This window comes from Netta rufina, assembly GCF_964035555.1.
Source record: "Netta rufina genome assembly, chromosome: 1".
NCBI classification, from domain to species: Eukaryota; Metazoa; Chordata; class Aves; order Anseriformes; family Anatidae; genus Netta; species Netta rufina.
In genome coordinates, this window is record NC_140123.1 from 132,298,973 (window position 1) to 132,324,140 (window position 25,168).

The following is a 25,168-nucleotide window of genomic DNA, read 5'->3' on the forward strand; positions in this document are numbered from 1 at the left end:
TTGTAGTCATCAATATACATTGTATATTTTAATTGTACGTTTTTAAGACAGTATCTTTGTATTTTCAGGCAGCAGATGGATTCCTGTTTGTGGTTGGATGTAACAGAGGAAAAATTCTGTTTGTCTCAGAATCAGTTTGCAAAATACTTAATTATGATCAGGTGGTTATATTTGAGCTTCTTGGTTTGTTTTTACCTTGCATTTTCTTTCAATTAGAAATATTTAAGCTTTTACATTTTACTGTATTTTATTTTTAAAAGAGTCCTTTTGTTTCTTGGAATTTCTTGGAATGTTGTTGGTAACAACAAAGTAAAACTGAATTTCCTGGAATAAGTATTTATAAGTGTGGTCAGTGTTTGTGACCTGAGTAATAGCACTGTATTTCAATTGATCATACTTAAGAGAACTGCTAGGCTAAAGGAAAAGGATATTTTGAAGACGTCCAAATTTTATCCCCATTTTTTTGTTGAACGATTAAGTGATTTTTTATTGTTCTAACCTGAGGAAAATTGGTTGTTCAGCAGCATGAGTTAATTAAAGCTCTCCTTGGTGCAGCGCCTTCAGGTTCAGATGCACCATATATCACCTCACCCACAGTAACCATCCATGTTATATAATCTTAACTTGTAGGAAACAGTGTGAGTTAGCTTAACCCATAGAATAGGCTACATATAATAACTTTGTATGAGGTGACATTTAACATCATAAGGAATTAGTACAGATAATAAAAGCACGATAACTTGTTCATGTTTCCGTGACTCCCATTCCAAAAACAGGCTAAAACAATTAGTGCTTCCATCTGTCTACTTCTATAATTTAGAAACAGTTTGTGCTTCATTCACTTTGATTAAAGGAGGAAGGTCAACTAATCTGGATTCTGTTTTATAGATTTTCTTTAAACAGAACTATGTCTTATTTAAATTAAAGTTAAATGAATCATTTTACTTTGTAACAAACATAAAGCAGATTTTTTTTGAAAACCTCTATACTGAACCTGTTCAAAAGTACAATTTGGAGTCTCTCATGTTAATCATACCTGCTTCCAAACCCATAAGATTTTCACTGTTCCAGCCAAAGTGGTTTAGAGAATTTAACTGTCTTAAGCCCTGGATTTATTTGCTTATCTAGGAACCTCTCTGGGTTATGAATCCCATTCTGCAGCATAGTCTGTTTGTTAAAACTATGTATTTTGACAGGGCTGCCATTAGCCTTTCTCAGGGGCACTCATCATTTTCCCTTTTCGTTAGGGTTAGATGGGGACTGAGTAAGTGAAAGAGGCTGAATATTTATCCTGCTTTCTTTGAAGATTTTCATTAAATGTGTTTCTGGTTGTTGTTTGTCAGAGAGGTACTCCTGTTTTATGCAGTGATCATGTAGCAAGTGGCCAGGGTCCAAAATGAGTTGCAGTTTGAGTCTGGAATATGATTATCAACATAGCTCCTTTCTACCCTTTGATTTGACCTGCTGTGGTGAAGGTAGGCCATTAAAAACCAAAGCTTGCCCACTTCTGTGAGAATTCCTTCCTGTTCCAAGAGAAGGTAGCAGTACCTGCACTAGTGCAGCAGACAAGCTTTGGATGAGCAGATTGAGTGGGTTGAAAGGATCCCAGCTAGAGCAATCACTGTAAATGTCCCCTAGTAAGGAGTGCTGAAGTGAGCTGAGCCATTTGCAGCTTCCAGACAGCGCCTGGCTTAGCTGTTCTGTCCATCTAAATGAGAGCTCAGTCATTAGGTATTGTAAATTTCTTTCTTTTCCCTTCCATAACCAAAATAATCTGTGAGGGGAGTTGTTTTTCACATACCCTTCTTCGGCTTCAAGATCAGGAGTCGTGTTAAGTAAATATATAAATATATATATATTTATAGCACTTGCTCTTTATTAATATGCAACTAGTATTTTTCATAGGGAAGTTACAAATATTTTTTGTGCTACCCCATTTATATAAAAAATAATATTAAATGGAAAGATAATGCAGATTGAAATACAGAACTTTAGAAAAAATGTGATATTTTAAAGTGTTTTATTTATTTATTTATTTATTTTTAAGTAATATAGCATGTTGTTTTTCCAGGGTGTTAAATGTGTTCAATGTCCTAAAACAGTGGGGCTCTTTTTTCTTTTCTTTTTTTTTTTTTTTTTTTTTTTAATAGGCCAGTTTAATTGGACAAAGTTTGTTTGATTACTTGCATCCAAAAGATGTTGCCAAAGTGAAGGAGCAACTTTCATCTTCAGATGTCTCTCCCAGAGAAAAGCTTGTAGATGGCAAAAGTAAGTCATGTGTGAATGTACTCAGATTTCTTTTTTTAAGAGGTGTTAATAAAATCCAGTTTTTATGCAGGACATATTCGTGTGTTCATATGTGCAATAAGCTCTGTTCTTATGGAGGACATATCCACATGCTTATATATGCATGGATGTACAAACTTGAAATATGATTTCTATGAGCCAGACATTTGAATGCTTATCTGCTGCCTAGAATGCACTTAAGAGTTTAAAAACTAGCCCAGAAAACAACTTACTTTAGATAATAAGAGTGATTTAAATTTGCGTTGTTAAACGTTTACCAAGTTGTCATCTGACATTCTTCCTACAAGGCATACTACCTTTTTTTCTTGTATTTGATAGGTCTTGTCAATACAAAAGACCTGATGTAGTCGAACATGGGATAAAATACTTCAGTATCAAGAATCCCTGTCTTCTCTGAAAATGCTAAGTGTCAATCGTAATTTAACCAAATCTTATTTTGTTTGCAGTTATTTCTAATATGGAAAGCATTATGTACTCTGCAGCTAATAACTATTTTATAGCTGACTTTTATAAGCATTTTCACACTTCTATGTACCAAACAGAAGTTGAAAGTTTATAAAGCATATTTATTAAAATATAATTCAAAATGTCATGTATGGCTTAAGTTTAATTTGGTATTTCTTTTTAATTTTGGAATATGTGTGACAGCCATGTTTTCTCTGCCCTGTTTAAGTTATTAGACCTTTTTAATTTTTAATTGCCAGGACAAAAAATAGGCAACTGAACAGTAAGGAGAATGTACTAGAAACAGAAATGAAGATTAGGCCTTGGACTCAACAGTTTTATTGCTGGATTATTTTTTTTTTAACTACTTTACTAAATTTTTATAAGCTGGCTTGCAAGTACACACAGATTTTCAAGCTGGACCAGCTCGACTGAATTCTGGCGCTCGACGTTCCTTCTTCTGTCGGATAAAATGTAGTAGGACCACAGTCAAAGAAGAGAAGGAGTGCTTGCCCAACCCAAAGAAGAAAGGTATTCAAACAGTGTAGCTGAAGTGGGGGCTTTCTGTCTTGAAATTTGGTATATTTAAGTTCCAAGTCAGTAGTATGACCCTTGTAGTTATCACTGACTTCACAAAGTAGCTGTAGTGAAGTGTAAATATTTACTGAAGAAACATCTTGAAAAACAGTCTAATTGTACTCTTTCTCCTCCCTGTTCACTCCTGAAAAGAGGGAGGGAGGAAGGAACCTGAGTTTCAGTGCCTATTTAGGAGCATACGGTCTGTTCTAGTCAAATTTTAAAGTCTCAGGGAAATTTTTGAAAGCACTGGAGCAGATCAGAAGAATGAAACTAAATAACGTGTCTTGAAGATAAATGTATGAATCAGGCCTGCAAAACCTACTGTTTCGGAGGAAAAAAAAAAAAGCAAGTAAAAACTTTTTTTATCTGATTTACATTTTGTGTTGTGTGTACTTACAAAGTATGAGTTTTCTGGTTTTGTTTTTTAATGGTGAAGTTAATTTATCAATGTAATTCCATTTATTTTTTTCCAATAATTTTAATCTAGTTTATAGTTTCAATTTAGTTTTGGTATGCCTGTGCAGCAAGTATATTCTTGTCAAGTTTTCAGTGAATTAATCTTTTTTTTAAAAAAACGTAATTTCCAGCTTTTGTTTAATACCTTGGCATTGATCTTTGCAAAAGTGTGCAGAAATTACTTGATCCTGAATAAATCTTCCTCCTTTTTTATTTCAAGAACCTGTTACTGTTGAGATATATATGTTACTCTTGAATGTACAAGAATAAATTTAAAAATAGGTCTGTCATTTTAAGTATATGGAATTCCATCTCCCTTGAATGTGCCAACTAATTTGATAAGACTATTTAACATATAAATGCTTCTTCAGGAAAGCACTATTCAGGGAGATCACACTGTAAATCTGCTAAACTGACAATCACAGCAGAATAAATACCTCCGTTTTTCATTTTACAGTGGTAATTGATGGTTTCCATAGTTGATAGAGTTAATGCAGTCAAATCTATGTAAATCATAATTTGGTAAGAATACAGTTATTAAGAGTATTTTGGCAACTTGTTCTAAAGATAGTTACTGCAGCACATGGTATGTTATATCTATGCATTGATGCAAATTAGGCTATTTACATATCATATAAGCAGTGTATGCTGTAACTTAAGTCTCTTTTGATATTTGTGTTCCAAGAAAAATTGAGGAATTCAGAAGCCTTATATAAATAGAAAGTAAGCTGGATTGTTTTGGGTTGCAATCTTGATTGATTATTTTAGTAGCTGCAGTAAAAGTATATTAAGATCATAGTGTTCATATAAGATAAATTGATACAGAAGCTACAGAATGCTGCCATGGATAATTTTAATTTACAATATATAAGAAAAAATATAAAGAAAAAGTGATCTGTGAGTTACTAGACTGTGTTTTTGTGTTTTTTTTTTTTTTTCCTTTGAGACTGTTTGCACTGTCAACACCTATAACATATCTTACTAAATCTTATATAGGGCTAGAAGTGTTCTATCCAGGTAAGCCAAAATTAAGTAGTATAAAATTAATTTAAAAGTATTATGTAAAATTAATTATAGCCTTCTACAGTTGTTGTAGGTAAGCATAAAATATGACTGCTGCTATTATGGTGAAAGGAATAAACAACAACAACAAAAAATATTTTGAACCGTAACTGCTGATTTTATGTCTTTTTATTAGATCACAGGAAATACTGTACCATTCACTGTACTGGGTACATGAAGAACTGGCCTCCTAGCAAGGTGGGAGTAGAAGAGGAAAATGATGTGGAAAAGGACAGTAGTAACTTTAACTGTCTTGTTGCAATTGGGAGGTTACACCCTTACATTGTTCCACAAAAGAGTGGAGAGATAAAAGTCAAAGCAACAGAATTTGTTACACGATTTGCCATGGATGGAAAATTTGTTTACGTAGATCAGCGGTAAGCATTTTTTTCTGTAGTGAAGAGAAAATCAAAATGACACAGCTAGATAGGTTTTCTGATCTTTTCTGTGAGAAAGAAACATGATGTTTCAATCAGGATAGAATTTCTAGATTCTGTACACAGGAAGAGCTTTCTCCTGAATCAATGACTTTCTTTTTGGACTTTCTTTTTGTTAAACATAATGTAGCAAAAAAGTGTACCACTCTGTAGGAAAAGGTAGGCTATAAAGATGAAAATACATAATAAAATACACTCATGTATTTATTTGTAAAGAAAAATCTCAAGTTAGAGCTTCATATCTCTCTATATGACTTTTATTTGTTTATAAGTTGCACTGACAGAGAAAAAAGTAATAAGCACTTCAACAAAATTACTGCATGTTAAAATCTTCATATTTGGAACAAATACATTATATTTAAATGAGTTACCAAATTATTTCATTTGAAGTGAAAGCCAAGTTCCTATTTTCTGAACTTCTTTAAAAGGACTTTTGTCAGTAATACAGACTGAATTTCATTAATGACACTGGAGGATTTTTATTGCTTTCATTCATCTTTCATCTAAAAGTATCAGTTCAAACCTATTCCTTAACATGGCGGAGCAAAATTTAGCTATTTTTTAATGACTCATTATGTGGGTTCAGTACTCTGGCTAATTAGAAGAGCTAGTAATGATTTGTATTTTGTGTGCATTTAAATTGTGCATACACATGGTTTGCATGTTTAAACACTGTTATTTTGTCTTTCTATTGTCATTCGTTGCAAAATCTTGGTATCCTGTATTATTCATTGCAAACAGATCCAAGGTAAACTGCAGTTAATATTTCCTGTTGGTTTAGAGCTATACTAGTGCTGTATCTTTTCCCAAACATGAACACAAGCATCTATTTCTTTAAATATTCATTTTCTGCTTTATCTGATACTGAAGAAACCAAGCTTTGCAATTGTTTGAATCCACTGCAGTTCATGTTTTTATTTCTAACAGTGCAACAGCAATTTTAGGGTATCTGCCACAAGAGCTTCTAGGAACTTCTTGTTACGAGTACTGCCATCAAGATGATCACAATCATCTAGCTGAAAAACATAAAGAAGGTACAAAACAATTGGTCCTCCCAGGCTGTATACAACTACATGTAATTGCTATGTGAAAACAGTACAAATCAAAAAATCAGAAACTGGAAATTAATAAAGTTAAACAATCTTAGTATTGTCCCTTTCTACACCTACATGAAGACATGCCCACATAAAGCGTGTAAGAAAAACAGGGAGAAACTTCTGTTGTCTTGGATCTTGGTGCAGTGCTTTAATTGCAAGGGAATAACGTTAATGCTTCTTTCAACCTTCCGCTTCAATTCTTCTTTGTTAGAAAGAGGAATAAGTCCTGGAGAGCAAATGTGACTAATCACTTAAATAAAGACACCAGTTATTAAAGTTCACCAAGTCTCCCTGCTAGTGGTTTGCAGAAACTTAGTACATGGGCTCATGTTTAAGATGAATAGCATTGTTATAAATGTAGTTTGATTTCAGTAGGGTTTCTGTCCTGCCAATTTTATGGCATTTGATTTGTATTTCTGATTGTCAAAAACATTTTGGCTTTATGATATCAGAAACTATTTTCTTTAGCTTAACTCTGTCCTCCAGAGTATTAGTGATCATAATTCTCCTTTCTTATTTAGTGTTGCAGAATAAAGAAAAAGTATTTACAAATTCCTACAAATTTAGAGCAAAAGATGGGACATTTGTTACTTTAAAGAGTCAGTGGTTTAGTTTCATGAATCCGTGGACCAAAGAACTGGAGTACATTGTATCAAACAACACTGTAGTATTGTAAGTAATTTGTTATATGAATTCCCTATGTTAATTTTTGTCTTATTTACAGCTAGCACTGATAGAAAGCAACCTGTTTAAGAAGCAGAACAAGACTAGAAAATATCAGCAGTGCACAAAGAGGTTGAGTAACCTGGGAAAACATTCTGCATTTACCAGTTGATTTTGATTTCAGGCTTAGGTTGTGGATTTAACTATGAAAAATGTGTGGTTCACTAGTAGAAAAATGGGAAAGAGTTTATTAAAGGAAGAGAGGAAAGATCTTTAAAGATAATAGATATGAAAAAATGGAAATGTGAAGTTACTTCTGCTTTTCTTCCTGAGCTTTGTAAGACTGCATGGTGGGCCTAATTTTAAGTGCTACCCTACCTGCCATGTGTCAGAATATGGAGAAGCATAATTGATAGATAGTAGAAATGCAAGGCAGGACAAGAAGATACTCTCCAAACTGATTGCAAAGGAAGAGCCTATGAGACAGTAAATGAATTGTTGGAGTGTGTGATTAGTTCTTCTTTTGTTACTTTTTTGTTCACTGAATCGTGCAATGGTGTTGTATTCGGATTGTTCAATAGATACTGAGGTTCTTTACCAATGACGGGGTTTTTGGGAGGGAGAGGACAGGGATTCTATTTCTGTTAGATCAAGTTGTCAAGGGAGCCTTTAACCCATTTTTGTAATTAGTTCATGTCTTAAGTCAACATTGTCCACCTATTTTGCCCATGTCTTTTTTCCTCAAAAAGACAGTGAAGAGAAGTTAAAGCAGCATGTGCTGTCCAACAGACAAAGGCCACTTCTACCTGCCCTGGAGATCCAGGCATCCACAGCTGTCTGGAGGAGGAGAAAGTAGGCAGCAGCTGCAGGCAGACAGTAGCCACTGACCTGTCCTAGTAGCAGTTGTTTCTTCTTAACTGCTCTCCGACCTAGGAATAAAAAGGGCAGCCTTGTTCTCTTGGCATGGAACACAAATAAATTGACTGTTCTTTTTTATTTGGGGAATAAGTGGAAATGAGTATTTCTCTTAGTGCCTCATAACTATCAAACAGTACAAAGGTTGAACAATGAAACATGTAAGGAATATTGCATTTTATCACCATCTTGAGGATATTAGTTTTCCTGTGTAAAGTATTGATTGAAATCAAACACAAATACACTGGATCTTGCCATTGAAAATGTTGCTGATTTTTGTGTTTTTTATTTAAATTTCAGAGGTCACAATGAGTCTGCTGAAGAACATATACCCTATGCTTCCCAGCCTACAGAAGGCAAGTGTCTCTTCTTACAGTTATCATAGGTGTATCTTCTGATGGATCATTAATGTTTTATGTTTATTGAATCCAGGATTTAAGGCTAAGCTGTTTTGCAAGGGAGAAGTTTTTTTAAATATTTCTAGTGACAATTTCTAGCTACTTGCAGCATCCTAATTCATGTAATTTAGATTAATGTGATGAGAAGGGCTTGCAGCATCTCTTTTCCCTCTAGAAATTTCTACTATAGCTAGGTTTTTGCTGATAGAATATCATGTTTCTGTCACAACCTTTTCTTGTTTTGTTTTGTTTTTTTCTTTTCTTCAGTTTTCTGCAGAAATACAATTGCAATGACTTTACCTACATAATAAAGGGTGATGAATATTTTGTTAACAGTTCTGTGGTATGCACATACTCTGGTCTCTGAGGTTTTCTTTTACCTTACTAGATATTTTTCTTTAACAGCATGTTTCTGAAAGTCCAACTTGTTCTCCTTATGCTTTTTGCTTTGACTGAGATGAGAAATGGTAATAATTAAAGCTAGTAACTTCATTACTGAAGTTCAGCAGTGTTGACATTTATATTATTCAGTTATCTTTATATTTCAAGTAAGACTTATCCACCAGGAGGTTAGTATTTTAAGGAATTTAATTTCTGAAAAAAGGGAACAAAAACTGCTTTAAAGTGAATCCTCGAGGTGATTGTTCCATGCTATGTAATAAAATGTCTACAAATTTTAGATTTTATTCTAATTTATTTTATTTTTTAACTGTAGATGCTGTTAAACGATCTTTAGTGAGTGTACCTGGAATGTCCTCTGGAACGGTTCTTGGTGCTGGCAGTATAGGAACCGAAATTGCAAATGAAATATTAGAATTGCAAAGGTAATAAGCACTTAACATCGTATGTTAGGATTTTAATTAAAGATGGAGAAGAGGCATATGTGATTATGTGGGGACTGTTCAAGTTTCATTTTTAATATATGTATTAAATTATTTTTTTTGTTCAGCAATGGTGTTATGAGGTACCAATTATAACCTAATATAGGTCTCATGCATGGCAGTACACATCACAAGCCTTGATAAATAGTTTTGTTCTGGGCATGCAATTTCCTTTGTTAATGGAAGAATTACATAACTATGATTTCAAAAGTATTACTGTGATGCTTCTTCACTTGAGATTGAAATGGGTAGATACTTCATTAGGGAATGGAAAATCAGTTGCCTGTGAGTAGCATTTATATTTTTCTAATAGTGTAACTCTGCCAGCAGAGACTTCTTTGAAACAGTAACCAGTGGAGTGCTTTCATAGCCTGTCTTGTCCCTTTTCTAATTGTCCTGCAGGTAGGCTAAAATAATAGTTCAGTAGCTCCCCAGTACCCAGCTGTAGATTTAAAAAAAACATAACTGCATCATTCCAAATGGGAATACATCCTAGATTTATGCTGTTAAAGACTGACCCTTTTAAAATTAACTAGTTTTAGTAGATTTGTAGCATAGCCAGTGAATTACAAAGGAAGAAATATAATTTTAATGTGAAAATGTACTTCTGTGTTTTTTGCATTGGGCATCCACAGTGGTGCCTGACTTGCTTATAGAGAGGTTATTACTCTATTTCAGTTTGCACCATATCAGATTTGTTGTTTAAGAACATTTTTAAAAAGCCTCTGAGGCTAATTCCAGGATTTGGGGATTCACAAGCACAGAAAAAGTCCAGTTTTGGTTACAACTCTTTTGGGAGTCAAGGTTTCCCCAGAAGCTCCAAGCACTTTTGTTAGGATCAAACATAGCATAGGGTACTGTCATCTCATTAGGACAGGACAAGTCATCTGACTGTTAGTTTTGGCTAATGAAGCGATCTCTTAGACTTTAAATCTTTAACTTCCAGTTTCAAGTAAAGAAATGCAAACAAATTGTTTATGTCTACGGAGCAGTGTATTCCAAGGATCCTTGTAATTCTTTCCAGTGACACTTTTGCAACAGTACCTAAAGGACCATAGTGTAATACTAAATCGTCCAGTAAGAGATACACCAATTTTGGAAACAATGGTAGATGTGTAAGGAATAGTTTAATATGCCATAACATAGTCAGCTTCTGCTATTTCATTAGCAGATGTCTGACTCAGCTCATCTGTGAGGATATTATGAGAGGCAATGTCAAAAAAATTACCTATATCAATGTAGCATCCACCACTAAATGCCTTGGTCCACCAAGCTAGTCACCTTATTGTGAAAGGTTATCAGATTGGTTAAGCATGATTTCCTCTTCATAAATCCATGCTGAATTCCAGAATTACAGATTGTCTCCTAATAACATGGCTGTCTTCTCAGCTGTCTCTTCATCGGAACACAGTAGAAACCATGGCCAGAGCCTAAGAATGATGAGTCATGGTGGTAGATGTTTCTTACTCTGTTTCACGTATTTCAGAGTCACTTTCCAACAATTAAGTCATATCCCTTTATTAGAATAGTCAAATTGAACAGGGACTCATTCCTTTTGAATGGAAGGAAGAAAGGAATAAATAATTCCATAGTGATAGGAGGAAAGGACTGCTATTTTAAAAATAAAAATAAAAAATCCACCTCCAGCATGTTGACAGGTTGCTGGGATTATCTGTAAAGAAGAGGAAAAGCACTGTCAACAAAAGCAATAAAATTGGGATGTTAAACTTTGGTAATACCATTTTTAATGTTCTCTCATTAATACCACCTATAAATGGAAAGTGTTATTTTTATCAATTCTTCTGAAAGACCAAAGCTGGTAGTTCTCATCTCTGATGATCAACACCCAGGCATGAGACAAGAGCTTAACTTGATACCTCTTCTTGGAGCTTCAGCCAGGTTAATGTTATGTTCTTGATTGAGATCACTTGACCTTTGCTGAAAGGTATGTAGATCGTACATGTCATCAGCTTAAGAAAACCAGTTTATTAGGTGGATGAAAAATAAATTGCTGGATGAGGAATGAAAGAATGCATTCCTGTGAGTTTTCTTTGAAGCTACCCCTTGAAAGTTTTGATATCTGTGTTTTTTAAGAACCACAAGCAATACTCTTCATAATACTACAGAAACACAATTTCAGGTGCAGTATCTTCCTAAGCAGCAGAGGAAAATTTTGTGAGCTTTTTATGAAGATCAAGCCAACTCACTACTCTTCTGTGACAGTTCTTAGAGTTCAGCAGGTCGTAAGAGAGCAAAATTTTCATCTTAGAAAATGGAGGAATCCATCATAACAGAAAGAATTGTGGAATTTGAAGAGTGTGATATTAAATTAATCTCCCCAGTTTGGAGGAGGTTACTTTAATAAGAGTTGTTTGTTGTTTTGTTTTGGTTTTTTTTTAATGGATATTTAAATGGAATTCTGCTGTGGAGTTGAGGCACATACGAACAAGGTCTCTTTAGAGATGTTTCAGGGGAGTATTTATTACTGCACTTCCTTCCTAAGAAGAACAAATGTTCCTAGTCTCCTACAGACCTTACAGAAATTGAGTTTATTTATCAAAAAGTTAAATATTAACACTGCCATAATTTTCTGTCATTCTGTTTGCCTATCATAAGCTTGAAGCTTTTGATGATGCACATCTCCCTATCTATCAAAGATTCATTTTGTAGATGTCTTGTTTCATCATGTAAGAAAAGTATGGCTTGACTCCTTAATGGAACAGCAGTTTAATGCAACAGGACATTTACCCCTCTTTGTCTGATTTATCAAAACATCTTTTAATCAAGATCTAGTCACAGTGATAGGCCAGACTTGCTTCTCATTTGAAAAGTGCAACTGCTATGAGAAATTAAAACAAACTATGTGAGCTCTAGGTTCAAATACCAACTTTTCAGGAAAATATTTTTGAAGGTACTGGCAGCAACGACCACATGCCTTACGAAGCTGTATCAGATAGTCTTATTTTTCAATTCATTGATTGACCTTTGTTTTTCCCATTTACATGCACATCTTGAACACTTTTTAGAACAGGAAATAGTGTTATATTGCTTTCCTTGGGAACAATCATACTACTTCTCAACTAATAATCTCATTATCAATAATCTAATTAACCTCTAATTAATCTAATTAACCTCTGATTAATAATCCAATTAATCTCATTTATAATCTAATAAACTAATAAACTATTAAATCTCATTGGGATCAGTGTTGACAAGCAGACTTGTCTTATTAACACATGACTTTAAGACTGGTGCAATCGGCAGAACTTTGGGTTTGTTGATCATGGGAAGGTCTACATGACACTGGGGCTGCTGGCACCATGTAGGATGTGCCTCTCTCAGAGGTGGGAAAAGGATTTTTGCCCAGGAGTTAGCGGAGCTGATAGATAGGTCTTTAAACTGGAGTTGAAGGGGGAAAGGGATAAAACTAGGCCTGCCATTGATAAGCTAAAGCATGGCACGCTAGAATCAGAGGGACTGTGTGCTAGTGAGGTCCTTCGGTCTGCTACACAAGGTGCTGCGTGCAGTGAGGAGTATTTGAAGTGCTACTACACAAACACACACAGTATGAGGAATAAAATGGAGGAGATAGAAGTCTTGGCCTGTTCTCACAGCTACGACATCATCGGCATAAGTGAAACCTGGTGGGATGAGTCCTGTGACAGGTGTGCTGCAATAGGTGGTCACAGGCTCCTCAGGAGGGATAGGCAGGGCAGACAAGGTGGGGGAGTGGCAATGTATGTGAAGGAGGGGCTGGACTATGTGGAACTTGAAGTTGGCGATGGCAAAGTTGAGAGCCTCTGGGTAAGGATTAAGGGATGAACAAATAAAGGGGATGTCATTGTGGGAGTCTATTACAGACCACCTGGCCAGGATGACGCTGCCGATTAATTATTCTTTGAGGAACTAAGAAATACCTCAAGATCAGCTGCCATCATCCTTATGGGGAACTTCAACTTGCCAGACGTCAACTGGGATTACCACACTGCCAACACAAGTAGGTTCAGGAGGTTCCTAAAGCACCTCGATGATAACTTCTTGGTGCAGGTGCTAAGGGAGCCCACTAGGAAAGGTGCCTTCCTAGATCTGTTGCTGGAGAACAGAGAGGGTCTTGTGGGGGACGTGGTAATTGGCGGCCATCTTGGTCATAGTGACCATGAAGTGGTTGAGTTTGAAATTTTTGGTGACAGAAGGAAAACTGCCACCAAAACTCCAGCCCTAGATATGGGGAGAGCAGACTTCAGGCTGCTCAGGGAACTAGTCAGCAAGGTCCCCTGGGAAACTGCTTTTGAAGGTGTTGACGTCCATCAGTGCTGCTCAGTCTTTAAGCACTGCCTCCTAAAAGCACAAGATCAGGCAATTCCAAACTATGGAAGTCAAGCAGGTGGGACAGAAGGCTGTCCTGGCTGATCAGAAATCTTCTTCTGGAGCTTAGGCAGAAAAAGAAAGTGTATGACTGCTGGAAGCAGTGTCAGGCAACATGGAAGGAATACAGGGACACTGTTTGTGTTTGTAAGGAGAAAATTCATATGGACAAAGCCCAATTAGAGTTGAAGCTGGCCAGGTCTGTGGGAGACGATAAAAAGGGTTTTTTTAGATATGTGAACAGAAAAAGGAGAACCAAAGAAAACATAGGTCAGCTACTTGATGGGAAAGGTCACCTCACAGACAAGGACATAGGCAAAGCAGAGTCGTTTAATGCCTTCTTTGCCTCCGTCTTCAATGCTGATGATGGATTTCGGGACCCCAGGTGCCCTGAGCTGGAGGACCGTGATGGTGGGAATGATAAACTCCCAACCAAACCTGAAGGTGTGCAGGATTTGCTGCTCCAGCTGGATCCGTGCATGTCCATGGGTCAATGGGATTCATCCCAGGGTGCTTAGAGAGCTGGTTGACATCATTGTGGGACCTCTCTCAATTGTTTTTCAACAGTCTTGGGAATCTGGAGAGGTCCCAATAGACTGGAAGCTGGCAAATGTTGTGCCAATTTTCAGGAAGGGCAAGGAAGAGAACCCTGACAATTACAGGCCTGTCAGTCTCACATCATCGCCTGGTAAAATTATGGAGAAGATTATCCTTGAAGTTATTGAAGTGCACCTAGGGGACAATGCAGTTGTTGGTCCCAGACAACATGGGTTCACAAGCTATAGGTCCTGTTTTACTAACTCGATTTCCTTTTATGATAAGATCACCCATGTAGTCGATGAAGGGAAAACAGCTGATGTGATTTTTCTGGATTTCAGTAAAGCTTTTGACACGGTTTCCCATAGGATCCTACTGGACAAAATGTCCAGCATACAACTTAACAAAAACATCATATGATGGGTGAGCAAATGGCTGACAGGCAGGGTTCAAAGGGTTGTGGTATGTGGGGCTACTACATCAGGCTGGCAGATGGTCACTAGTGGGGTCCCTCGAGGCTCCATTTTAGGGCCAGTCCTCTTCAATGTTTTTATAAATGATTTGAATGTAGGACTAGAAGGTGTTTTGAGCAAATTTGCTGATGACACTAAACTTGGAGGAGTTGTTGGCTCTGTTGAGAGTGGAAAGGCCTTGCAGAGAGATCTGGACAGACTGGAGAGCTGGGTGATCACCAGCTGCATGAAGTTTAAGAGCAAGTGCCGGGTCCTGCACCTGGACAGGGCAACCCTGGCTGTACGTACAGACTCAGTGACAAGACGCTGGAGAGCAACCCCGCAGAGGGGAATCTGGGGGTTGTGGTTGACAGCAAGTTGAATATGAGCCAGCAGTGTGCCCTGGCAGCCAGGGGGGCCAACTGTATCCTGGAGTGCATCAAGCACAGCATTGCTAGTCGGTCAAGGGAAGGGATTGTCCTGCTCTACTCTGCGCTGGTGCGGCCTCGCCTCAAGTACTGTGTGCAGTTCTGGGCACCATTGTACAAAAATGATGTAAAACTGTTGGAGAGTGTCCAGAGGAGGGCTATGAAGATGGTGAAGGGCCTAGAGGGGAAGATGTATGAGGAGCGGCTGAGGTCACTTGGCCTGTTCAGCCTGGAAAAAAAGGAGGCTGAGGGGAGACCTCATTGTGGTCTACAGCTTCCTCAGGAGGGGAAGTGGAGGGGCAGGCATCAACCTATTCTCTTTAGTGACCAGCGATAGGACCTGCGGGAATGGTGTCAAGCTGTGATGGGGAGGCTCAGGCTGGATATCAGGAAGAGGTTCTTCACTGAGAGGGTTGTCGTGCACTGGAACAGGCTCCTCAGGGAAGCAGTCACAGCACCAAGCCTGTCAGAGTTTAAGAAGCAATTGGATTGTGCACTTAATCACATGGTCTGAATTTTTGGGTAGACCTGTGTGGTGCCAGGAGTTGGACTTGATGATCCTTGTGGGTCCCTCCCAACTCGGAATATTCTATGATTCTGTAATAGACAGAATGTAAGAATATTCTGAGAGCAAAAATGTTTTGCTTGCCAGCTCAATGAACCGCAGTGCTTGGAACCCTTGTAATCTCAAGCAGGCATGTCTATTTCAGTGATCTTAGTTGTCCACGGACACTGGAAATTGCAAATCAACCTACGCTGAACAGTTATGAAAAGAAGCCAGCTGTGGAAAGGAGCAGTTGCACTGTGTGACTGGGATCTTTGGCACTGCGTTTGTTTTGCAGTCCTGTATCTTGGAGTGGGACTGGGAGGAACTAGTTTTTAAAGTCTGTAAGAGGAAAAGGCATTCACATGTACAAATGGTTGTTGAAGGGTCATCAGTAAGTACTGAGTGTTTCTGTAGATGTCTGAACATCATTGCTTGCAGCCAGATGTAGTTCAGTTTTCCAAAATAGTTGCAGAAAAATAGTGCTGTATTTATTTTCCAGTTGGAGAGTAGAACTTGATGCTATTTCTTCATTTTCTTTTATATGAATTCAGGTTACTATCTCCCACATGCTGAGGCAGTCAAAATTAGACAAAAGAGTGGCCAACAAAACTTGACACCAGCACTTTTTCATCAAATACTTCTGTGGTTACAGGCACAATCCAATAGAATGACTGTGTTTAATACCTGAATTTCCTCTCATTTTTTAATATCGGTAAGACAGATGGCTTTCAAGCTGTGCATCAGGCATCACTAAACTTTAACAAAAAATTCAGGGCTATGTCCACACTTCTACTAATGAGCATTTCTGAATCAGTTTAACAAGTGAGGAATGATCATTTCAGTTACAGCAGTACTAAAATCTATTCGGTCTGGAATTTGTCCCAGCTTTTAGAGATGACAGCACTGCTTACCAAACTGTACATCAAAATGTAAGGAGCTAATAAATGTTCTGTGCAAGTAACTAGACTTACTTAAGATAGGTTGTTGATTAATCCATATCCTGTCTTTCCTGCTGTACCACATTTTGGATCTGAGGAAGTGGTGGAAACTGAAGTATCCAGAGTGCTCCACTTCTATAGCCTTGTCCTTTGCGAGTCAGGAAGAGTGTGGGGGGGAAATGTGAGCAAGCTATCCAAAGGGCCCTGGTATGACATTTTCATTGTTAGTTTCATATCCAGCGTGTTTGGTGAGGGAGGATGAGCAGCATCTCAAAGAATTTTGGTAACAAACTAAGTGTACTTTATTTTTGGTTGGAGTTTAACGAAAACAGGGAAAGACAGGTATCTACAATAATAGTAGAGGGAGTATTAAGTGTATTGTTAGTTTAGCAGAACTTCCTCATGTTGTACATATTACGTATGTATTTCAAATGCACCTATTTGTACCAGTGTGCCTAATTCTGAAACATTTGACTCTCTGCTTTGTCACTGCTGCTGATTGAAGAGAAAAATGAGTGTGCTCAAGTAATAATGACCTATGGACTTTACTGATCTCTTCTGTTCTTTGCATTATCGATAGAAGAGCAAGAGCACTTAGAATCTTCAGGAGAATTTAAGCCAACTTTATCTCAGATTAGCTGGCTCAAACTTCATCACTTGGGAGATCTGCTGGGTTCTGCAACAGGCTGTTTTTCATGATCAATGTGACTTGGTAAATCAATTATACATATAAAATTTTAGGTTGGATTCTTCACCATCTGGGGAGTTAAGTCCATCACATCTCTTGAGAAAGTCACCTTCTCCAGCTTTAACTGTAAACTGCAGCAATGTGAGTATATCACTGCCTGTAAAAATAAATAAATAAATAAAATACCAGTTCTTGCTTTCTCTCAAACATTTTTTCCTCTACTTTATATATTTTGCTGGTATGTTTGCAGTAGGATGACTTCTATCTCTATTGTTGCTAGCCTAGTTTTCACAAGTGCAAAAGGTAATTTAAAACTACTTAGATCTTTGTCGTGATTGTAGCAAGATGCAAAATAATAATAGAAGAGATGCAATTTCCTAATTCCTATAGTTTAATGCATCTCTAACATAGGAGGTATGAGGATTTTTATCATTTAGCAAGAATGTGTTGATATTAACTATTATAGATGATGTGAATGGGAATTTGTAGTTTATGGTACTATATGTGGAGAGCATGTACCAGTACATTTTGTTGTGCTGGATTCATTTGCTGAATATTGAAGTAGACACTTAATAGTGCAGATGTCATCACAGTGAAATAGTCTTGACAGATGTGTAAGTATCACCTTTTATTTAAGCAAAGTCCAGTGCGATGTGAACTTTAAAAAAATAATAATAAAACACAATAGGTCTTCTTTGATACACATTTTTCATTAACTCTTATCTAGTTCTTAATGCTTTTATGGAAATTTATAACATTCCAGTAATGTAATAATTGTGACTAAATTTAGAATTTAATTCTGTCCTTCTACTATTTCTGTTCTTTTAGGTGCCAGATAAGGAGTTGATTCAGTTATGTCCTTCAGAAGTAGAAGTTCTGCAGACTTCAGAACAAAATCAGGGTGCTATTCCATTTCCGAGTAATGAACCTCTCCTCAGTAAGATTTATTTCTCTTTGGGTATTTGGGGACTACAGGGAAAGACATTTATAATAAAATTTGTATTTTTTGAGTGCACCAGTATACAACCATGTATAAATTACAAAGTTTCAAGAGTCAGTGTTTGTCTTAAGATGAGCGAACTCTTAAAAGAGATGTGTTGTCACTGGAAGATGAACAGCAAAATCAGTTGTTCGTTCTCATGACAGAAATAACATCCAGCAATACAGGTTTACCATTATTTTCTTGCATTCCACCATTTTAATTAGGTACTTAAAGTTTTTTTCTGCAGAAGAAAGAGGTAAGAATAAGTATGGTAGCGCAATGTAAAGGATTTGGTTGTAACTTGTGAACTACTGTACTTATTGTACTTCATGTCTTTCTTAACTACAAACTGTGAAGAGCTACATAAAAACAGCTGACAAAAATGTTTTAGAACTTTTTCTTTCCCTCCTTCAAGAATGCAGTAAGCCAGAAGTTTGGATATAGGATTCCTTGGCTCTGGAAGAGGAGAATGCCGTGGTATTAATTGTAACATTAAAGGCAAAGTGCTGTTAAAGTCATGTTTATGCTTATCCTGTACCTCAGCTCTTAGAAATTTTTCCACCTCCCTCTTTTATGATCGGTTATTAGAGCTTAATTTATAACCTATAGCTGTCTTCCAGTTGAGCTATGATCCTCAGAAAAGAATTTGTAAAAACTTTTTTTTTCAAGATATGCAAGGAAACATTTTTCACTGATACTTGAGCTAAAACTTTTTTACTGTTGTTAAAGGCGAAGGTACAGAGTTGATTTCTGGAGCTAACACATAGTAACTCATGAGGTTTCAGGAGTCCATCCAGCATAGTACATCAGATGAAAATTTGGGCATATCATTGTGTTTCCCACTAAGGTGACAATAACTAGGAAGCAGCTTTCTACTTTGGAGGCATGAACTTCACTGCATGGATACAAGGTTTCTTAGCTAGCAGTTGACTGTCTGCAGATAGGCCTTATTTCTATCGTCTCTACTTTTTTAGTTTTTAACATTTGCATGTAAATGTTTGCCTCATCTTTGAAAAAAAGTGTCATTTAAAAACAAATCTGTTTTGAAAGTTACCATATTATTCATGCTTTGTACTGCATACATAAATATTTTAATAATTTTATAGGTGGTAATTCTCAGCTGGACTTCACAATATGTGAAAATGATGACACTGCTATGACTGCTCTTATGAATTACTTGGAGGCTGATGGAGGACTTGGAGATCCAGCTGAACTCAGTGATATACAATGGGCTCTCTAGTTTTGCTTTTTTTGAAATAAGGAGGAATTTTAAGTCCTTAATGCACAACAACCATACATCCTCAGTACTGTACTATGACTTTTTTATTGTTGCATTTGAATTCATACATACTATCAATATATTTTTAAAGACTGAAGCCTTGTTCACAGACAGTTTCTGCTGCAACTATGGAAAAATGCAGTATTTTTTTTATGATGGGGAACCTTGATATTTTAATACCGAAGTATCTGTAACTGGAATGCTTAAAACACAGCTATATTTTTTCTAAGAAGCTTTAACCAAAAGGTACTGTACAATGTACAGAATATTTTTTCTTAAATTTAACACTTTTATTTATTTTTTGTTTCAAATGAGAGAATATTGGTTATCTGTGTTACTTTCTCTAGAAACTAGTCTACTTACAGAATCTAAAAATATTTATAACTATTAAATTTCATTAAAATGATAATATGCACACACTACAGTTGTAAAATAAGGTTTTGTAATTCTTAAGTGATGCAGTTTGTGATTCCTTGCTCTTTCAGAAGTGCAGTTTTTGTAGTCAAAAGTGAAAATGCAGCATACAATTCTGCGAGCAAGGATTAGACCGTTATACCAATTGGAAGAAAAAGTTGTGAGAAAAATAATTTCAATCATCTGCCAGTACACAAACATGATAAGAGTATGAGAAAAGAGAAACAAAATCTTTGCTACATTGTATTATTCATAAAGTATTACTAGAGGGGCAATGCATGGAACCTAAGAAAAGTAATGCTGTAACTGTAATAAAGCACTTTAGTCTCATCACTAATTATTGCTAACGAGAGAATTTTGACCAGATTGTCTTAGTTCCAGAATGAGGATAGATAGCATTGTCTATTAGTGGAAAATGTTAAAATTCTGTAGAATCTTTTATAGTATCTATGTTTGGGAGAGATTAGGTGATTTCATATTTCTTGAGTCTGTGACTTTTTAAAATATTTGTGTAATACAGTGCTGTCTATAAGTAAATGCTATATAGAATGATCTTCTGAGGAACAGCTTTTCCAAGACCTGTATACCAGTTACAGCAGATTACTCAAGAACATGGCATTAAATAGGTTGCTTTAAAGCCATATAGCATTAATATATAAAGTGTATCTTTTTCTTTCTGATATTAAAGGTATAGATAAATGTGTGTGTCAGTTATATATCATAAAAGCATACTTTTTTTTTTAATTAATTCACGTAATGAAAGGAAAGCCTTCAAAGATGTTTGATATATGTGCATCTTTGTTTGATACAAACATTAAAACTTGACCGCAGGTACTGCCATAAGCACTCTTACATTTGTTTGAACTGTAAAGATGAGCAATAGGCAGCCCGTTTCAGATTTTGCAAAGGCTGAAGTGTGAACAAAAGACAACTTCTCTAAATAGCCGCCAGATGTCATGCTTCTACTGTTGGATGACTACCCTTTCATGAATGAATACAAAATTTTGTTGTACATTGACTTGCTATGCTTTGATGGAGCAGCTTTATATCTTATAGATACGGATTGTTTCAGAAATGATGAATTTTTGGTGACATCTTGTACAAGTTTTCTAGAATGGCTTGTTGGATTTTTTTTCTGTCTTTAGATATTTTGCACTGAACTTGCATGTCATTTCCTGCATTCACAGTTTTTTAAAGACATGGGGCCAAAATTACCTGTTGTTTAGCTTTATTGGAATAAACTGTTCTGTTTCTTCACAGAAAATGAGTTTGGGACTATATCATAAAGCAAAGTGAGAAGAATAAACAAACATTTTCTAAAAATCGATTGAATTGTACAACTGTAAAATAAGAATTGCAGTTTTTGCCATTATGAAATGTATTTTTCATTTTCTGTGTTTTTGACCATTAAGGTAAAAATCAATTATAAATAAAATAAGAAGTACTGTGGCTAGCACAGAGAAATAAGTAAATACATGACTTAATATTTCACAGACTCTTTACAACATGGTTTGTTTTTTATTCTGGATTAGTTTGAAAATGGTGTAGATGTTGTTATTGAAGGAGCATAATAATTATTTAACAAGATCTATATAACCTTCTAGAATTAAACCACTGGTTTGCATTCTTACTGCATTTTCCTAAAAATATTAATAATAATAATAATTAAAAAATGTAACAGTCATTTGCAGTCAGTGATCAATATTGTATGTCTCAATTCATTTTTAGATTTTCCCTTTAATGTTTGTAAAATTTTCTGGTTTAAAGAAGTCCTAGAACAAAAAGTGTCATTTGTAAATATTTATGACGAATAAAGAGGTGAAATTTTTATGTACTTTTGAATACAGTTGAGGTAGTTGTGCTTATTTCTCTTTGTACAACAATATAATTCTAGTAAGATAACGACAGATTTTTTTTGACTTGGAACAGGTTATTGGAGGATGTGATGAAATCAGGTTAATAAAATGTTATTTTTATGCACAGCTGTTAGTCTGCACACAATTCTATCTGCTCATTGAATTTAAATATAAAGTACTTATGCTTTAAGATCCCAGGCTCATTCTCTAAATACTTAAATGGGGAGTTTGACCTAATGTGGGTTCTGGTAGCTCAAGTCCCTAGTGAGGCTCACTATTTTCATTTACTTGCAAGCACAATAGGCTGAAGTTGGTCATTCCACTGGTTGGTGACTGTAGTGTGTTCCTATTTGTGATCCAAGCTGAAATGAAGAATATACTAATGTGGAAATGATGTTGCTTTTCCTCAAAGCCCGACTTCTGGCCTCTTTCACTTAGTCTTTTGCTTCTTTTTGTTAGGCTGACATACACCATGTAAGTTCACAAAATGTCCTGGAATTCCAGGAAGTAATTATCAGCTGGAAAGTGATGTGCCACTTGGGATTTCTCTGAAGATAACCATTTTTCCCCACACATTAACCATTTCCCACACAATATGAGAATATTTTTATTCTGCACAAATATGGAGGTCGCAGATGTAGTTGGGGTATGGGTTCTTGCAGGTTAGAAGCTGTTTCAGAGCAGCACAATCAAAGGATCTAGAAAAAGGTAAGCGGAGTGGTGAATGAGCTGCTGAAAGACAGCTTGTGCTGCTGTAACATGTTCTGTGTGTACCTCATTTCTAAAAGATTGGTCTGAATAGCTCCCTGTACTGTGGCAGATGGCTGTCATCATTGAATTTTCTGTGTTCTTTATAGCTTAATTGTTTTCAGAAAGTTCATATCTTCCTTGTGAGGAACAGAGGCATGTCAAAAATGTTCATGTCTCTTGGAAGTAGCAAAGAGCAGTTTTACTGATGTTGCTCCTCTCTCTACAGCTCTTCTTACATGAGGTCCTGGGGAGCTGCTGCCAAACTATACCAGCCTGCTACATATTTTTGTTTTTATTTTTAATTTAATTATTTTATTTTATTTTATTTTTTTAATTTAAGGGCCTTGTGAGCTGTGTATGTTATGTGTCAGCTTCTGTCAAGTGTTTTTACTTTGTTAAATGGGAGAGAAATGGGAGTGAAAGGGGAATGAATCAGAATGTCTGATTAATTGAAGGATAAGTTCATATGTATGGGCAGTTACTACATACAACTTTTTATCCTTTGGTTGTTTTCTTGTCAAAATCTCCAGAACTACACAATCTTTGGAAATAATAAGTTTGTGGGGAAAATCTTCCTGGTTGATTGTTGCTCCCTATCTGGGAGGTAAATGTTTACTTCCACAACATTTCCCAGATCTCAAGCATATGTGACCTGACATCTGTGATCTGTCCTACAAAATTTAGGGAACTTTGGCACGACTGAGAGAAAATTACATAATTAATAGACTCTTTTGTAAAAATGATGTATATCAACGTGTTTCTAGGAAATACTATAAAGAGATCAGCAGAACTCTGAATAATACAATATTTGAGTTAATTTGCAATGGTTTTAAATCTCACTTTAAAGACTGCTTCTTGCATAAATCTTACAGATGAGGCTAAACCATATAGAATACTATACTACTGGGCTTTAGTATTTAGGCAAACATAATTTGAGTTGATTAAAAATTCTTCAACAGGAGTGGTTCCATCCTTAGACATTGTTTTGTCTAAATAGGATAATAAGTAAATTGGTTTCTTAATTCCTCATCTTTGTGCACTTCTGACTTGCAAGGCCTTCAAGAATACCTCTTTTTTCAGGACAAATACAGTTGCAGTATCAGATAATGCTTTTGTTATCATTTAAGAGATAGCAAATCTTTTATTTTTGAAAAACAATAACAAACCATGCATTTAGCCTTGTGAATTTAGCCTTGCTTCTGCAATGTATAATCACTTGCTAAACACTTGTTCTACAGAAGCGAGCTCAGAAGGGCACCAGGCTGGTTGTGCTTCGTTCTGTGTGGAAGGCAGGAGCACCTACAGCATGTAAGACTGCCTGCTCTTCTGTGGGCAGCAATGGGCACGAGTCAACTCCTAAAGAAAAGAATAGGGTAAATGCAGCAACAGCTTTAACTGCTTTCAGCTCAGGGGAGTTGCTCAGCTTCATTTGGTGTGTCTGCTTCGTAAAGCCTGAGAGATGTCTATTCCGAGTGTGTGTGTTTGAACTCCCTGCATTGACCCCATGGAAACTACCTTCGTACTGCAGGAAGAGCTCTTACCTGTTTTGGCTCCCACCAGTTCATTTACGGATTGCTAGTTCATTTGTGGGTCACTGCTGCTTGTACTGGAAGAGACAGCAAACAGTTGTTTCTCATCTTCTGTCTCTGTGGTTTGTCTCTCTCATGATGACTTAGTTTTTTATGACAGTCCTCCTTTATGAACCCACAGCTTTAAAACTTATTAAATCATAGTTCTTCAGAGCTGTCCTGCTTGTGGTTTATTATAGTAATTTACAGCATGCTCCTAGATTATCTTTGGGGGAAAAAAGTCAAAAAGGTAAACGTGTTTTTTTTTTTTTTTTTTTTTTTTTTTAACATTTGGGGCATTTTGTATCTGAATTCTAGAAGGAATGTAAAGTTTCGAGTATAAAAACGTGTTGTGTATCTCAGAAATCAAAGGTCATTATTTCAGTGTTCTTACAGTTACTTTGGTGGAAAGCTATGGGAAAGAGTCCAATGTTGTGGGAGTTTGCAGATAAACAGAAAGATCAAATGAAGTGAAGCTCCAATACAGTTGCAGGAAAAATAATTTTATTAAAAAAGAAAAAAAAAAAGGACAACTACTTGTATAAAAAACCTGAAATGCAATTCACTGCCTTATTGCCATGCTGCAGGTGAAGTGCTTGTATGACTGGGGCTGTGGAATGGTGTCTCTCAATTGGTCTGTGATAAAGAAAAGGGGGTTGGACTGTTGGTTCCTCTCTGTCTCCATCTTTGTCATATTTAACCTTGTGAGCATTCACTCATTCTGGTAAGCTTTCTTATCACAGGTGCTTTAATGGTATTTCAATTTTTGGTAATAAGCATTAGAGGTATTAACTTTAAAAATGGTGAAGAGGGTTATTGATAGTCTGAGGGGACTTTGAAGTACTTAGGCTGGATCATTTCTCACTTAAGCTGGTATAACTGCTGCATTAGCATGCAATCAATTTCACTGAATAATCAACCCCCTTGTGCTAATCCACCCACAGCTGCATTTTTGTCATTATTGATGTTGGGTTTCTGTGGATTATCTAATAACAGAAATTGAAATACCACCTTATCAATCTGAAAGGAGTTGGACACTGTGCTGAGTGTAGCTTGTACTACTGGAACAGTTTGTTTATGTTAGTAAGTATGGCCCTTTTTAGAAGGACTGGAAAGTTACTTCTC

The 25,168-nt window shown here is 36.3% G+C and overlaps 1 protein-coding gene across 7 annotated transcripts in view; it reads left to right on the forward strand.

Annotated features, from left to right (window-relative positions):
- Positions 1-21,802, forward strand: part of BMAL2 (basic helix-loop-helix ARNT like 2) — a 40,068-nt gene extending 18,266 nt beyond the window's left edge. For 4 of the 7 annotated variants that reach the window (XM_084293688.1, XM_084293693.1, XM_084293694.1 and 1 more), the window contains 11 exons: positions 69-161; positions 2,151-2,268; positions 3,139-3,282; positions 4,985-5,225; positions 6,213-6,319; positions 6,904-7,054; positions 8,261-8,316; positions 9,074-9,182; positions 17,248-17,335; positions 18,023-18,131; positions 19,283-21,802. In XM_084293688.1, the coding sequence (XP_084149814.1) occupies positions 69-161; positions 2,151-2,268; positions 3,139-3,282; positions 4,985-5,225; positions 6,213-6,319; positions 6,904-7,054; positions 8,261-8,316; positions 9,074-9,182; positions 17,248-17,335; positions 18,023-18,131; positions 19,283-19,416 (1,350 nt within the window). In that variant the 3' untranslated portion in view covers positions 19,417-21,802. Of the gene's footprint in view, positions 1-68; positions 162-2,150; positions 2,269-3,138; positions 3,283-4,984; positions 5,226-6,212; positions 6,320-6,903; positions 7,055-8,260; positions 8,317-9,073; positions 9,183-13,099; positions 13,179-17,247; positions 17,336-18,022; positions 18,132-19,282 lie in introns of those variants that run through there. The other 3 variants (XM_084293689.1, XM_084293690.1, XM_084293692.1) reach the window with 3 other exon arrangements.
- Positions 21,803-25,168: the final 3,366 nt, after the last annotated feature.